Here is a 12,972-nt window from a genome sequence, read left to right as displayed (position 1 = left end):
CCTTTGATTTATATTCCATGCAACAGTCTCCCAAAAAACAGCATTTTATTGACTCATCATTTAATTTTAATTCCTGATAAAAACATACTGGGTAAAAACACTATGTCTGTTTACTTCACTCTGCACACTCTTACCCATTCTTTCTTATCTGGGGTTGACTTCAGTTCATGCTTTTTGTTATTTAAGACTAAAATTTGTTAACACGGTTATAACCTAGAACTAACATGTCCAGTGATAAAAATGCCTTTTTTTTTTTTTTTTTTTAATGGCCATCAATAGTGGCCTAATCAAAGCCAGGTTATAACTTAAATAGTTTTTACTGCAAAATTGTCACATCTGTGTCACGGTTTTCTTTGATTTGCTTCATTTTTTTTCCTTTGGCAATAATCTTAATCCAGCCCAACCAAACACAGACTGGCAGGCACGCAAAAAACATCACTTGTCAACTAAAAATGAATTTTGTTAAAGGACTTTTCTTTTTCTTTTTCATATTGTATTTTCACTAATTTACATTTGGTATCCCCAGTTGTCCTTCACCGTGAGGTACTGTCCTTCTGAAGATAACTACCGAACAAGACCCTTATGCTTCGAATTCCACATGGGCACAACAAACCTCATCCAGCCCCTGAGGAGCCGAGGCCTCTGTTACATGAAGCATAGCTAAAATGAAGCAAACTTAAAATAAGTGAATAAACAAAAGTGTGGATATTGACATTCACTGTCACTTTGTTTGAAACTAAAATCTTATCCAGAGAAGGAGCAGGTTGGCTATACAACACTAAGGATTTCTACAGTCATGCTACCAGGTTATATTTGACTGGAACCCACATGGCAACTCAGACCACAAAATACTTCACTCTACAGAACTAAAAGTAGGCTCAAATTAGGTGTACAGTTAATATTTTAAAGACTTCTTTTTCCTTCTATGCTTTTCTTTGGACGATTTGGTTTTGGAAACAAGTAGACAAAACTATCTGTTGTCTGCAAGGTAACTTTGGGAACATATTCACGTGTTTGGCCCTCTGAAGCCAGGTAAAGAATTACTAATTACTAAGTGAGTGTAGTTCTCTGGATTTATATGTTTTGAGTCTTCAACATTAGCTCATTTTTCTGAACATACAATAATGCTATAATTGACTTTCAGCTTTTTTTTCCATAGACATTGGAAAACCCAACCAGAAGCACCAGTTGTATGCTTACAAAATGGCCATATCAACAGCTTGTGAAGGGCTATGGGATGGAAAGTTAGACTTTGACATTTTGACTCCTACAATCACTACTTCTCAGAATACAGTGGGCAGAACAAACTTTAAATAGGTTAGTTGCCATTTGTAAGCAACTAGCAACAGAGAGAAAAGTGTGGAGATGGAAATAACGGGGAAGAGATTACGATGGAAACATCAGCGGAAAATTAAAGGTCTTTCAGTAAAAGCAAGACATTAGGAGTGTTTGTTCCATGCGCTGGACAGTCCTTTGGAAAGCTAACCACAGAAAATGTTTTTCCATTGTACGAAGACAGCCGGATCACCAACGGGCTGTGTTAGGAATGAGGATGCCGTGATACTGACACACCAAAATGGTGTTTTTGACGGACACACACACAGCATAGGGTGCTGCACTGAGGTGCAGGCCAGTAGGGGAGGTGTGAGGGCAGGCAGGAGGTGTGAGGGTAGGTCCTGCCACACTTCCAAACCCCTCACTCAATCAACGATCGCCCCAAAACCTTAACCCCCTAGCCCACATGGACCTCACGACCCAGCAGTTTGCCTGCTATGGGCAACCCCTGCTCCCTGCCTCGCAGGGAGGCGACATGGCGGCTGCCCACACCTAACCATGGCACCCTGACACTGCGGTGAGGCTCCCTCTGGCCTCCCCTTCCCCTCCGCCCCACAGAGCGCAGCGGCCGCCTCACTGCCCCTTGCGGCCGCCCTACGCAAGCGGCTCCGGAGCGCCCTCGGCGCCCGCCGCCGGCAGCGCAGCGCAGCGCCACCTCCCCTCCCCCGCCTCCTGCCCGCTCCGCGAGCGCACACCTCCCCTCCCAAAAAAGCCGCCGCTTCCCCGCTTTATATACCCTGCTAAAAATAGCCTGCCGCCCAGCCCTCCAATCAGGAGGGGGCGAATTTCGAATCGGGCCAATGGCGGGAGCCGTCACGGCCGGGCTCGGTCACGCCAGGAGGAGCCGCGATGCCTGCCGGGCTCCGATTGGGCGACTCTGACATCATTGGCACGCGGGGCGCGGGGCGCGCGGCGGGGATTGGGCGGCGGTGGAGCGGGCGGTGTCACGGGATCACGAGGGGCGGAGAGGGAGGGAGGGAGGGAGGGAGGGGGGAGAGAGGAGGAGGAGGAGGACGGGGAGGGAGGGGGAGAGAGAAGGGGGGGCGGGCGCGGGGGGGGGGCGGGGGCGGCGGCGCGGCCGGGCCGGGCTTTGAGCGGGGAAGTTTTGCAGGGGGCTGCATTCGCAGCAGCGCCGTGTTTGCAAATATTGAGCCCGCTCCTGCGCCAGGGTCCTCCGCCGGCCGCCTCGGGAAAGCCGTCCTTTGCCTTTGCCGTGCGATTAAACTTTGCATGAAACTTCGGGTCTTTTTTCCTCCCTAAGCTCCTCAAGGAATTAATATATATATATATCTCCATATATATAAAATAATTTTTATTTTTTATTTTTTATTATTTTTTTTTCTTCTTCTCTGGAAGGAAGAGGGGGGGGGCTTGGAAACTGAGAGCTGAGGTTTTTGACACCCCCCCGGCACACCCCCGTCGCACATAAAGGAGGCATCTCTCGTGGTGTTTTTGGTAACCAGCAGTGACTTTTGTTGTTGCAACTTGAGCCATGGATGTGCTCCCCATGTGCAGCATCTTCCAGGAACTCCAGATTGTGCACGACACGGGGTACTTCTCAGCCTTGCCGTCCCTGGAGGAATATTGGCAACAGGTAAAACGAGGATGTCGATGTTGTTGTTGTTGTCGTATTTTTTTTTTTTTTAAAGCCGTATTAAAGGATGAGCGGATTGAAAGAGGAAAAAAAAAAAAAAAAAAAAACCAACCAAGTGTCAGCGGCGAGTTTGGGGAGATCTGAGCACAAATACCTAGCGACGTTTGGAAGCAGGTGTTTCGCTTTTAAATTGCACGGCGTTTTTTGATTTATTTTTATTTTTATTTTTTCCATTTTTTGAGAGCCCCGAGGTGAAGGCGAGGAGCTGCCCGTCTCCCTGCCCGGCCCCGCAGCTCCCCGGCCCCGCAGCTCCGCAGCGGGTCCGGGCAAAAGTTTTGCTCCGGTGCCGGCTCCGGGCTCCGCAGCTGGGTCTTGTCAGCCCAGCTCCCCGCCTCGGCCACGGGCTGCCTTTCCACCCCGGCTGTTATTATTTTTATTATTATGCATTATTTCCTAGCGATGATGGGAAGAACCATCCGCGGGTGTACATGCACATCTGTACACGTGTATGTATATATATAATGTATACATATATGTGTATAATGGAGCTATTTCCCAGCGCAGGGAGCTTTGCAGAGTTGTCAGTCATATGACAGCGCTCCCCTTGTGCTAATTGCCTTGGTGGGGAAGGAGGAAGAACGGAGGCTCCTTCCCTTTAATGGACATATTTCGTTGCCTTTTTTCTTTTCCCTCCTTTCTCGCCCTAATCCGCTCCGAGCGGGGGGCTCCGCTGACAGCCCCGCTCCGGGGGGCGACGGGGACCACAGCCGGTACCTGCCGGCGGGGCCAAGGAGCCTACCCAAGAAGGTTGAAATGCAAAGATGCAAAGTGTTACAGCCTTCACATGCCTCCTGATTGTATGCAATCACCCCCCACCCCTTATATTTTATTTCATATTTTTTTTCCTTCCCTCCCCCCTTCCCCTTTCAAAGAGGCAGCCTCATAGTACGTGATTGAAATGGAGCTAAGTAGTTTCCTTCAGGCATTTGGGTTTTTGGCAAGGGGCCAGCCCTCTTTCCCAGTAGCCTTCAGAGGCATTTAAACTCAGAGAGAGAGATAGAGAGAGCTTCGCTCCGGTCCCCATTACTATAATCTACCTAATGAGGAATTTAAATTAGCCGGGAATATTAAAGTTTAAAAAGATCTTAATAAATGCTTCCCCCCCCCCCCCCCTTCCCTTCTGTTTTCTCGGAAAATCAATACACTATTGTGTCGTCCCTATCGAAACCCTTTTTTGTTGTCAATGTGCGTTGCAAACCAGTTATCTAATTACAGGCAAATACCTAAACGCCGTGTGCAGCGCCGGGGTTGTTTTCATCTTGTTTTGTTGTTTTTGTGTTGTTTTTTCCCCCCCATTTTTGCCCTCGCTCCTGGCCTGGTCACAACATGTGACCTAGTTTACTGGGGGAGACGGGAGGCAGATGGGAAGGGGCTGTGAGGGGAATGTGTGGCTTTTGGGATCAGGTTTTGCTACCGGGCTGGGAAGGGATGATCTTGCTAAAATAAGTAGAGTTTGGTATGGAAACTTGGTGTGTCCTTTTTTTTTTCTGTGTAACGCTTCCATATGGATCGTTTCCTATAGTGGAAAGAATAATCCCAAAACATCAGCTTGTTGCCATAACAGTTCGTACCCTTTTTTGTTCTCCTCTGCAAATGGCTAGAAAGTCAGCAGGGTAATTGAAATTGAAAACCGCAGCTTCACCCATTTAGGGTGGTTTTGTTTTTTGTTTTGTTTCGTTTCATGGAGTGGAGAGGAATGCGGCTGGGGGGGGGGGGGGGGGGGAAGTTGTCCATGTACTGTTGCATGTATATTTGAACAGAGTACTTTCTTGGCAGATGGACAGGATTTTAAAAGGAAGTCTCCTTTGGCATTGCGTGAAAGAAAGCGAGCGATGACTCATACAGTTGCACTCTTGGCCAGTAGATAAAGTTCTTGTTCATTGTGGGACTCCCAGCAGGACCTCAGAGTAATTTCCCGTTTTGCATCCTATAGAATAGGACATTTCTATTCGGGAACTTTTTTCTCCCCTCTCTTCTGTCACCGAAGTTCCCCCCCTTGTTCCTCTAACCGTGCAGGGGAGCAGCCCGAGCTATGTGGCGTGCATGCCAATACGCTTGGAAATGACATTCTTTGAAAGTCGAGCATGCAGCGTTCTCATGCACAGGAAATGGGAGGACGTCTGCTGCTCCATTGATGGCCCCAGAAGACGGGCCGGCAGCTCCGCAGCCATGCTGAAATGTGGCTTTGTTTTCTGACACGGTGTTCGGGCTTTAGCTGCCTGTCAGAGCACATTGTGTTTGCCCGGGTCCCTTCAGCCTCGTGTTTGTGTGAGGGAGATGCAAAACAACTTGACATTAGGCAGGGTGCGAGAGTGAAGTGTAATTATTTGTTGTGGCTCTCTATGGTCCCTTTTCAACGTCAGCCTGCTAAAACACAGATTTTTATGATGAGAGCGATGATAATTTGAGTGACTCATTCGAATGCCATTTTGCAAACCCAAGCTGACTTGCACCTTCAGCTGTGTGTTTGAACTCCTGCCCAGGTCTTGAGAAGCGATTTCTTTTCATCGTAACAGTCACCTAGTTACGGCTGGAGGAGCCTTTAATTTGTTTTGAACCTAGAAACCTCAAATCGAACATACTACATTCCTGCATGCTTTTTGAAGTGTAAAATACAATTGGGTTTATTTTGAACCAGCTTGTAACTTTCCTCTTTTTTCTCCCTCTCTTTCACCTAGACGTGTTTGGAGCTGGAACGGTATCTTCAAAGCGAACCCTGTTACGTATCTGCATCTGAAATCAAATTTGATAGCCAAGAGGATCTCTGGACCAAAATTATTCTGGCACGTGAGAAAAAGGAGGAATCTGAACTGAAGAGCACGTGTGTCCCAAAAGAGGACAGCCCTACTAGTCAGAACTTAGAGACCAACAGTTTGAATTCTGACGTGAGCAGTGAATCTTCGGACAGCTCTGAGGAGCTCTCGCCCACGACCAAGTTTACCTCTGACCCTATAAGCGATGTTTTAGCCAGTTCAGGAAACTTGAGTTCATCTGTCACTTCCACTCCTCCTTCGTCTCCTGAGCTGAGCAAGGAGCCTTCTTCCCAGCTATGGAATTGTACGCCGGGTGAGTTGCATTCACCGGGGAAAATTCGTACCGGTACCGCTGGAAAGACTGCAGAAAAAGGTACACCCGCCAATGGTGACACCTCGCCAGATGGCAGAAGGCGTGTTCACAGGTGTCACTTTAACGGTTGCAGGAAAGTTTACACCAAAAGTTCACATCTGAAAGCACATCAGCGTACTCATACAGGTTAGTAACCGAATGCTTGTTAAGAGTTGGCAAGTACTGCAGGGAATACCCCTGACGGTGGTGGTGTCACGGCCTTACACAATCGCTGGGTGGGAGCCCAGGTTTGGAGAGATGATGTAATAGTGCGAGAGGCTTACCAGCATGGGCGACATCACTTCCTCATTCTCTTCGTAAGCCGGCTGAAGCCAAGGCAGTTGGCTGTGGATGAGTCTGCTGTCATAGCAAATATGAGCCACTCGTTTAACTAGGCAATCCTTGGGAAACTGCAGAGGCATGTGGTCTTCGGAAGCACTCGCTAGCCAGAAGAGACGCTATACCTCTGTTCACAATTTATTTCCAAAGCAAAAGCTAACTGAGACTTTCTTGAGGAGAAAAAAAAAAAAAAAAAAGGAATGGCATATCCAAAAGCTGGATGGATCAGGATCGCAAAGTAGTATAAGAGCCTGTCTTCATGGTCCACTGTACATTGGGTCTATTCAACCAGACATCCCAAGGCCTTGATTATATAAAGTACAGCTATAGTTGTAAATAATTTAACAGTTTTGTGTGCCATTGTGTCAGCAAAAATCTTGGAAAGCCGTGGCGCGTTGTAGTTCTTCTAATATATCTGCCTAATTGGACTTGCAAATGTATGACTGACTGTATAATTTTATCCCAAAATACTGAGACACAGCATTTTATTGTTATGGAATCTGAATGGAAAAAAAAATAATCCTGTGTGTTATTGGGAAAGAAAGTGAGGAAGGTAGACACTTCAGGACTTTTCTAAATATTTTATGGTTGAAGTAGCATGCTGATTTGCTTGTTTGAGTATTAATATTCAACATCTTTTTATGATAGCAGTTAGATGTATAGAGCTCTGCCTTGGCTCAGTAGTCATCGCTTAATGTGAGGAATTGGTTTGGCGTTCTTGGTGTGCAAATCCAAAGACCTATGCAGTTTTTTTTCCCCATGATGTGGAAAGAGAATTCACGGAAGAGATCCTGTTTTGACTCATGGGCTCAGCATTTTGTGGCTTTTATGGGAAGTCTGAGCAAGCTTGGATGCTCCCATTGTCAGGCAGAAGTCCGATAAAACGAGATTATTTTGAGAGGAAAGAACAACTTCCACTGAAACCGTGGTGGTTGAGCAGACATAAATAGCTGCCGGCCTCAGAAGTATTGCAGAACTGTTGTCCCGGTGCTGTCTGGCTGAGAACGTTCCTGTGAATGGAAGTGGTATTTCTTGAATGCTAAAATAGCAATGTTCAAAGTGCTGTGCAGGCTTTTCCAAGAAAATGTAGCTCAGCAGAAGGAGGTTGCATGTTATACAGATGAGTGAGTGACAGAGGACTTTGATGCAATACAGTAGCCTAATTGCATCTGGGTGCCTAGCTGCGCTGTCTTTAATCACCTTCATGAGTTCCATGCTACCTGTTTGGGAGTCAGGGTGCTATTACAGATGAACAGGAATGGTACAAGGTTGGATTTCTTTGTTTCCTGAGAACCTGTTTAATCGCTTTTTGTAACAAGAATGAGATTATTTGATGTGCTGTTGCAGCACAATAGTTAAGTAGGAATCAGGTGGATGAATTTTGCCTTCTTTGCCTGCATGTTCTGAAGCATTCAGATATGTTAAATAAAATTGACTGTCTTTAGGGGGTGGAGGAGGTTTACATAGAAAATGAATGGGATAGCACCGATCTTTGTTTGAATGAAGTCGTGACTAACATATAATCTGCTTTCTTTGTAGGGGAAAAGCCTTACAGATGTTCATGGGAAGGGTGTGAGTGGCGTTTTGCAAGAAGTGATGAATTAACCAGACACTTCAGAAAGCACACTGGTGCCAAGCCTTTTAAATGTAGTCACTGTGACAGGTATGCGACTGAAATGCACCTTTTAAAATAGTTATTTTTAACACTTGCTGGAAAGTGAGTCTAGGCTGCCTTTCACAAGGTTCATTTGTGAAGGAATCGCTTGGGGACACAATTGCGTCTAGTATTTTTAAGGGATTATTACGTCTTCGTAGTGGGGAAAAAAAATGTTTTACTAATCACCTGGATATAGTTTGTAGCCTGATGGTGCAGATTAGTGTTGTGAAATCCCCAGTGCTACCACCTACCTGCAGAGCACCCAGGTGCATGGGGATGCCTTGAGTGCTCCAGTGTCTCCAGGATTGCCCCATCCCTCCTCCCCCAGCCGCGGTATGGAGCTGCAGAGCACGGAGGAATCTTGACCTCATAAAATGTGCCATGAGTGCACCCAACCCTCATCTAACACGCCATCTTTCTCTTTCCTTGCAGGTGTTTTTCCAGGTCCGACCACCTGGCCCTTCACATGAAGAGACACCTCTGAGTGGGTCACGAGGTGAATCCTATGGGCTAAGAGGCGTCAAGGTTGAAGAGCCTTGAGCAGAGGGATGCGTGTTCCAGCCAAAGCATGCCATTTTGCACCCTACCCAGTTGCCTCCAGGACCTCTCTTCCTTGAAGGTCTTTTGAGGGCTAATAAGTCATGTAAGAAACGGCATAGCAACCGTGGTGCGTGATGTTTGGGGTTTCCTGGACTCATACACTGGTATCTAACCTTCTGAGTGGCTCCTAAGCCTTTTGCCGTGAGCATGTGCACTGAGAATGTCAATGATTGGGCGACTGTGTGCTATGAGGATCTATTGACGACTGTATGCTGAGGCACATTTTTTTTCTTGTGGTTGTTTTATAACTGTAAGAGAAAAAGAATAGTCTGAATGTCTTGTATGTGAGGAATATCTTGTGAGATGGGACGACCACCAATCATTTCCAAGGGGTGGGGGGAGGGGTGTCTGCACCTTTTTCGAGGGAAAACAGAGAGGGGAAGGGGGGAATAAAAAGAGTCAGGATGCCAGAATAGAGATGGGGACCTCCCCGTTCCTGTGTGAGAGGAGCTTTAGGTGTCTGGTGCAGCTATTAAACGTGCAATGTGTCAAGTAGCTTGTTTTACTTGCTACAGAGCTCATTTGTAATCCATTGTATAAGCTGTGTATTTACAAATGTAACACAACTATAACTTTTCATTATAATACAAAGGTTATTGCATGGTTCTGGGGAACTATATGCTTTTCCATTCTTTAATCAGGACTGCAGTTTTGATTCCAGTTAAGAGCAGCTAAAATACAATTGGTCTAATGTTACATAATGTATGGAACATGAATAATTTTTTCTGTTGGGTGGATAAAACCACTATTGGTTAGAAACTGATTTTTCTCATGCAGCTAATTTTTCTCTTATTTATGCCTTGAGGACTAACTTCTGGTTTTCTAGCTGTTAATGCACTGTTGACCTTAATAATGGTGCCTTATGCAAGTGACCTTCTCTTGTAGGGGGTCTTATACAGGGGTATGGGTGATGCATGCTTTATTAAGGCTCTCTTTTCACCTGGCATTGTACTGTATCAAATGTATAATATGAGGGGAAAAAAAGGTTACTTCCAGGGTCCTCCTTTACAAAGACAAATATAGAGAAAAGTCATTCATGTCAGTACAGTATTTGTTTAACTTAGACAATTTGACTGTGTTACAGTATAATGCATATGCCAATTGAATACCTGACCAGTTCTGTCACCTTGAGACTTTTTTTTATATTGACCTTGCACAACAACTGTGTATATACACACCCCAACTGTACTTAATATGTCAAGTTTTCATACATATTAAAGATACAGAAGTATTAAAAGATGTATTTGCTTAAAAGGCACAAGTTTCACATCTATATATCTAGCTATCTGTTGGTCATACAGAAAGAAACTATATTACTTTTTTTTTTAAAAGTGGGCAGAAAAATAATTGTGTATGTATATTTGTGTGTACAGTCTGTGTATGTGTGTATATATATAGATAATATATAAATATTTTTTTTAAAAGGAAAAAAAATTAGAACACATAGCTAGAAAATGCCACAGCCCGTCAAAATATCCCCTCCCCCCCCAATATGTTCATTAAGGAGACAAAGAAATGAAAGATACAGTTATTAAAATCTAGCATTTTTAGAGGCTTTACCTTTAGCTTAATGCTATGCTAAAGGCTTTGTTGGCATTCAGTTCTTCTCAGACTGCTGACTGTGTTTTGTAGTTATTAGGTTGTCTGGAAGAGCGTATCTGTGGCCATTTAAGAATGATATGAACTGAGTATTGGCATGCTAAAAGAATATTAGCTGTGTGCAGATGAAGTACACTCATATTTTGGCCTTCTGGCTTATGGGAGGACCTGTGAGTGAGCTAGTTGTTGTGGTGGTTGAGCTCTAATTTTGCATAGTTCAGCTAAAACAAAGACTGTTTTTTCCTAGAATAGAAATAGTCTGTCCAAAAGCAGTATTTTTATTTTTTTTAAACCAGCTCACTACAGTTGATGCAATGAAACACGTGATCTGTTTCTTTTTTCTATTTATTATTGGTCTTGCTTACTATGCTAATATTTTGGTATATCTTCCTGGAAATGTATGTAGATAAGTGGTTTAGGAAAAAGTATATGCAAGTGATCTGGTTCTAAGGAACATGCAGGCTTAAATCATTCTCATTTCATTTTTGTTTTAAATTGCCTGAAAATGCACTTTTTTTCCCCCCCCCCGAAACAAAAGAGGATAAATGGATTTCTATTTAGATGTTGTTTTTTTTTTTTTAAACTCCTTGTTTGCAATGTCCTTGGCTTAGCCATACTTCTGAAAAATAAGAAAGTAAACAAAAGCAAAAAAAAATAAAATAACCCCAAACAAACAAACAAAAAACCAAACATTAAACTTGCACTGGCTTGTCTCAATTGTGAAATACCATCAGACTTGTGTGGATGGGGTGGGGCTGTGTGCCATATGTCAAATGCCTGTAATTTTCTTAATAAGCAAGTACATTTTGTTCAGGTGATAACTGAGCCTCAATCAAGCTGAAAAATAAAAAATAAAAATAAAAAAAAAAACATTTTTGCTTGAAATTTAAGAAGAAAAAGTTTCTATTAGTGAAATTTCTTTTTTTGTTTTTGAAGCACCCTGTTATCTAAAGAATCTCTTTGTAAGATTTTTGTAAAAATTTTGTTTTACAAGATTTTATTTGAAATTGTTTTTTGCAAGATTGTTATATTTCTGTATGAATGTATTTTTTATTGGAATAACATAAAAAGAAATTCTTATCAGCATCATGTGTCTGGCTTCATCTTTCGCATCTCTGAAGGCATACATACCAATGTCAAATACTACGTTGATGCCTTCTCTTGAGCCGTCTGATCTCACGTGCAAATATCTTTGGGTCAGGTCACTTCGTGGAAGACAAGCGCTGGTGAGAAAATAACTTTGGCAGTAGGAACATATCTTCCATATCTGAAAAGCTGTTGTTGATTCAACTTCTGTTCTCAGCGGAATAAATAGTTTTTTACACGATTTTTACTACAAGACTGCACCTTTATTCCAAATCGCTTGTTCTGAAGAGGTGAATGCATGTGGGAAATGAGATTCAGGGGGCATTTAAAGTGAAGGAAATAAACAGAAAGGAGATGGCTGGCCTAGAAGCACCTACCCATAACTACTCCAGCTGGCTATGGGCCTCTGAGCTGTCCCATCACTGAGAAACCAAGCCCAAAACCTCCAAGGCGCAGCTGGGGGAAGGAACCACGTGAAGCCTGCCTGGTCTACATGCATAGATCCGAGCCTGCCGTGGGGCTGACCTGATCCATATGCTGGTAACATTCAGCCAGCCAACTGCAAGCCTCTATATGAACAGCATTTTTTCGGAACAATGCCTCTTCAAAGCATGACAGGCATGTACACTGACTTTGGACGCATGCAGAATTTGTTTTATGTTGCCTTGTGGCTTCTGCTTCGCTCAGGGTTGTGTTAAAAGTCCCTTAAGCATCGAGAAAAACCATTGGCAGGAATAGCAAAGTTACACGCTGAGAAACTGACTTTAAACATGTGAATTGAGTTCACAGGGTTTGAGTGCTCATGGTTTAAAATTAGAAATGTTCTAAAAATGAAGCAGAAAAAAGAATGAATAAGTTCAAACTGAGGTGGAAGGGGTAGGTGGGAGAGACCCTTGCCACCTACCTCAGCTTTGCAGTGGGCTGGTAAGCAGACAATATGCCTCTGTATGGGCAAGGAAAATGGCAATTTAAACAAAATCCTGATCTGTAATGAGAGGGAGATACCACATTTTATTGCTTCCAGTATCTCGCACAATGAAACCTGTTCTGGGAAACTCAGTCGCAGTTGCAACAGAAATAATAAAGGCTATGGAGATTTAGGGATTGTGACATTTTGCCTTCTCATCTGTATACAAGGTAGAAATGGAAATATTTTTGAAGAACTGAGCTTGACCTTGGGGGTTCTCCACCCAAAATGTTCAATGGGTGTGTAATGCAGAACAAGGACTGGCAAATTTTTGTCGGTTTACTGGGTGTGTGTCCTCTAGGGCTGTGTCTTACCGTACCTTAAAACAAACCAAAAAAAAAAAAAGGCCCAATAATTCCACTGTTACGGATGTTATTGATATTCCACTCCCCTCTTTTCAGATTGTACTGAAAAAAAAAAAAAGGGGGGTGTTCACAAAAAAATGCTAGTGACAGAGATATTGAGCAACAAGGAAACGGCAAAGAAGAAAGCAATAGCCATTTCAGGGTTAGTGCATTTCAACATGTACATCTACTGCAGACTTGCTTAATTCCAGGTTTTGAAACCCAGAGCAAATGGGAAGGGGTGTGAATTTAAGAGTGAAAATGTCAGGTGGCTTAGACAGAGTGC

At 43.8% G+C, this 12,972-nt stretch overlaps 1 protein-coding gene across 2 annotated transcripts; it reads left to right on the top strand.

Moving 5' to 3' along the window:
- The first annotated feature begins 2,386 nt into the window (after positions 1–2,386).
- KLF6 (Kruppel like factor 6) lies at positions 2,387–12,673 on the top strand. 2 transcript variants are annotated; one of them, XM_040548177.1, is made up of 4 exons: positions 2,387–2,929; positions 5,668–6,241; positions 7,973–8,096; positions 8,523–12,673. In XM_040548177.1, the coding sequence occupies exons 1-4, from the start codon at positions 2,828–2,830 to the stop codon at positions 8,572–8,574; spliced, it is 852 nt and encodes a 283-aa protein (XP_040404111.1). In that variant the 5' UTR covers positions 2,387–2,827; the 3' UTR covers positions 8,575–12,673. The 2 variants fall into 2 exon arrangements, with proteins under 2 accessions (XP_040404111.1, XP_040404112.1); XM_040548178.1 differs by having other exon boundaries at positions 2,430–2,929; positions 5,668–6,055.
- The last annotated feature ends 299 nt before the right edge of the window (positions 12,674–12,972 follow it).

The sequence above is a fragment of the Cygnus olor genome, chromosome 2 (genome assembly GCF_009769625.2).
Source record: "Cygnus olor isolate bCygOlo1 chromosome 2, bCygOlo1.pri.v2, whole genome shotgun sequence".
Taxonomy (NCBI): Eukaryota; Metazoa; Chordata; class Aves; order Anseriformes; family Anatidae; genus Cygnus; species Cygnus olor.
The sequence above is the reverse complement of the archived record's forward strand: the minus strand, read 5'-3'. Positions and strand labels throughout refer to the sequence as shown.

Excerpts from the sequence above, each read along its gene's own strand:
- KLF6 (XM_040548177.1), top strand. The coding sequence starts at position 2,828 with ATGGATGTGCTCCCCATGTGCAGCATCTTCCAGGAACTCCAGATTGTG. Across the intron at positions 2,930-5,667 it reads TGGAGGAATATTGGCAACAG|ACGTGTTTGGAGCTGGAACG; the intron begins GTAAAACGAGGA and ends TCTTTCACCTAG. Across the intron at positions 6,242-7,972 it reads ACATCAGCGTACTCATACAG|GGGAAAAGCCTTACAGATGT; the intron begins GTTAGTAACCGA and ends CTTTCTTTGTAG.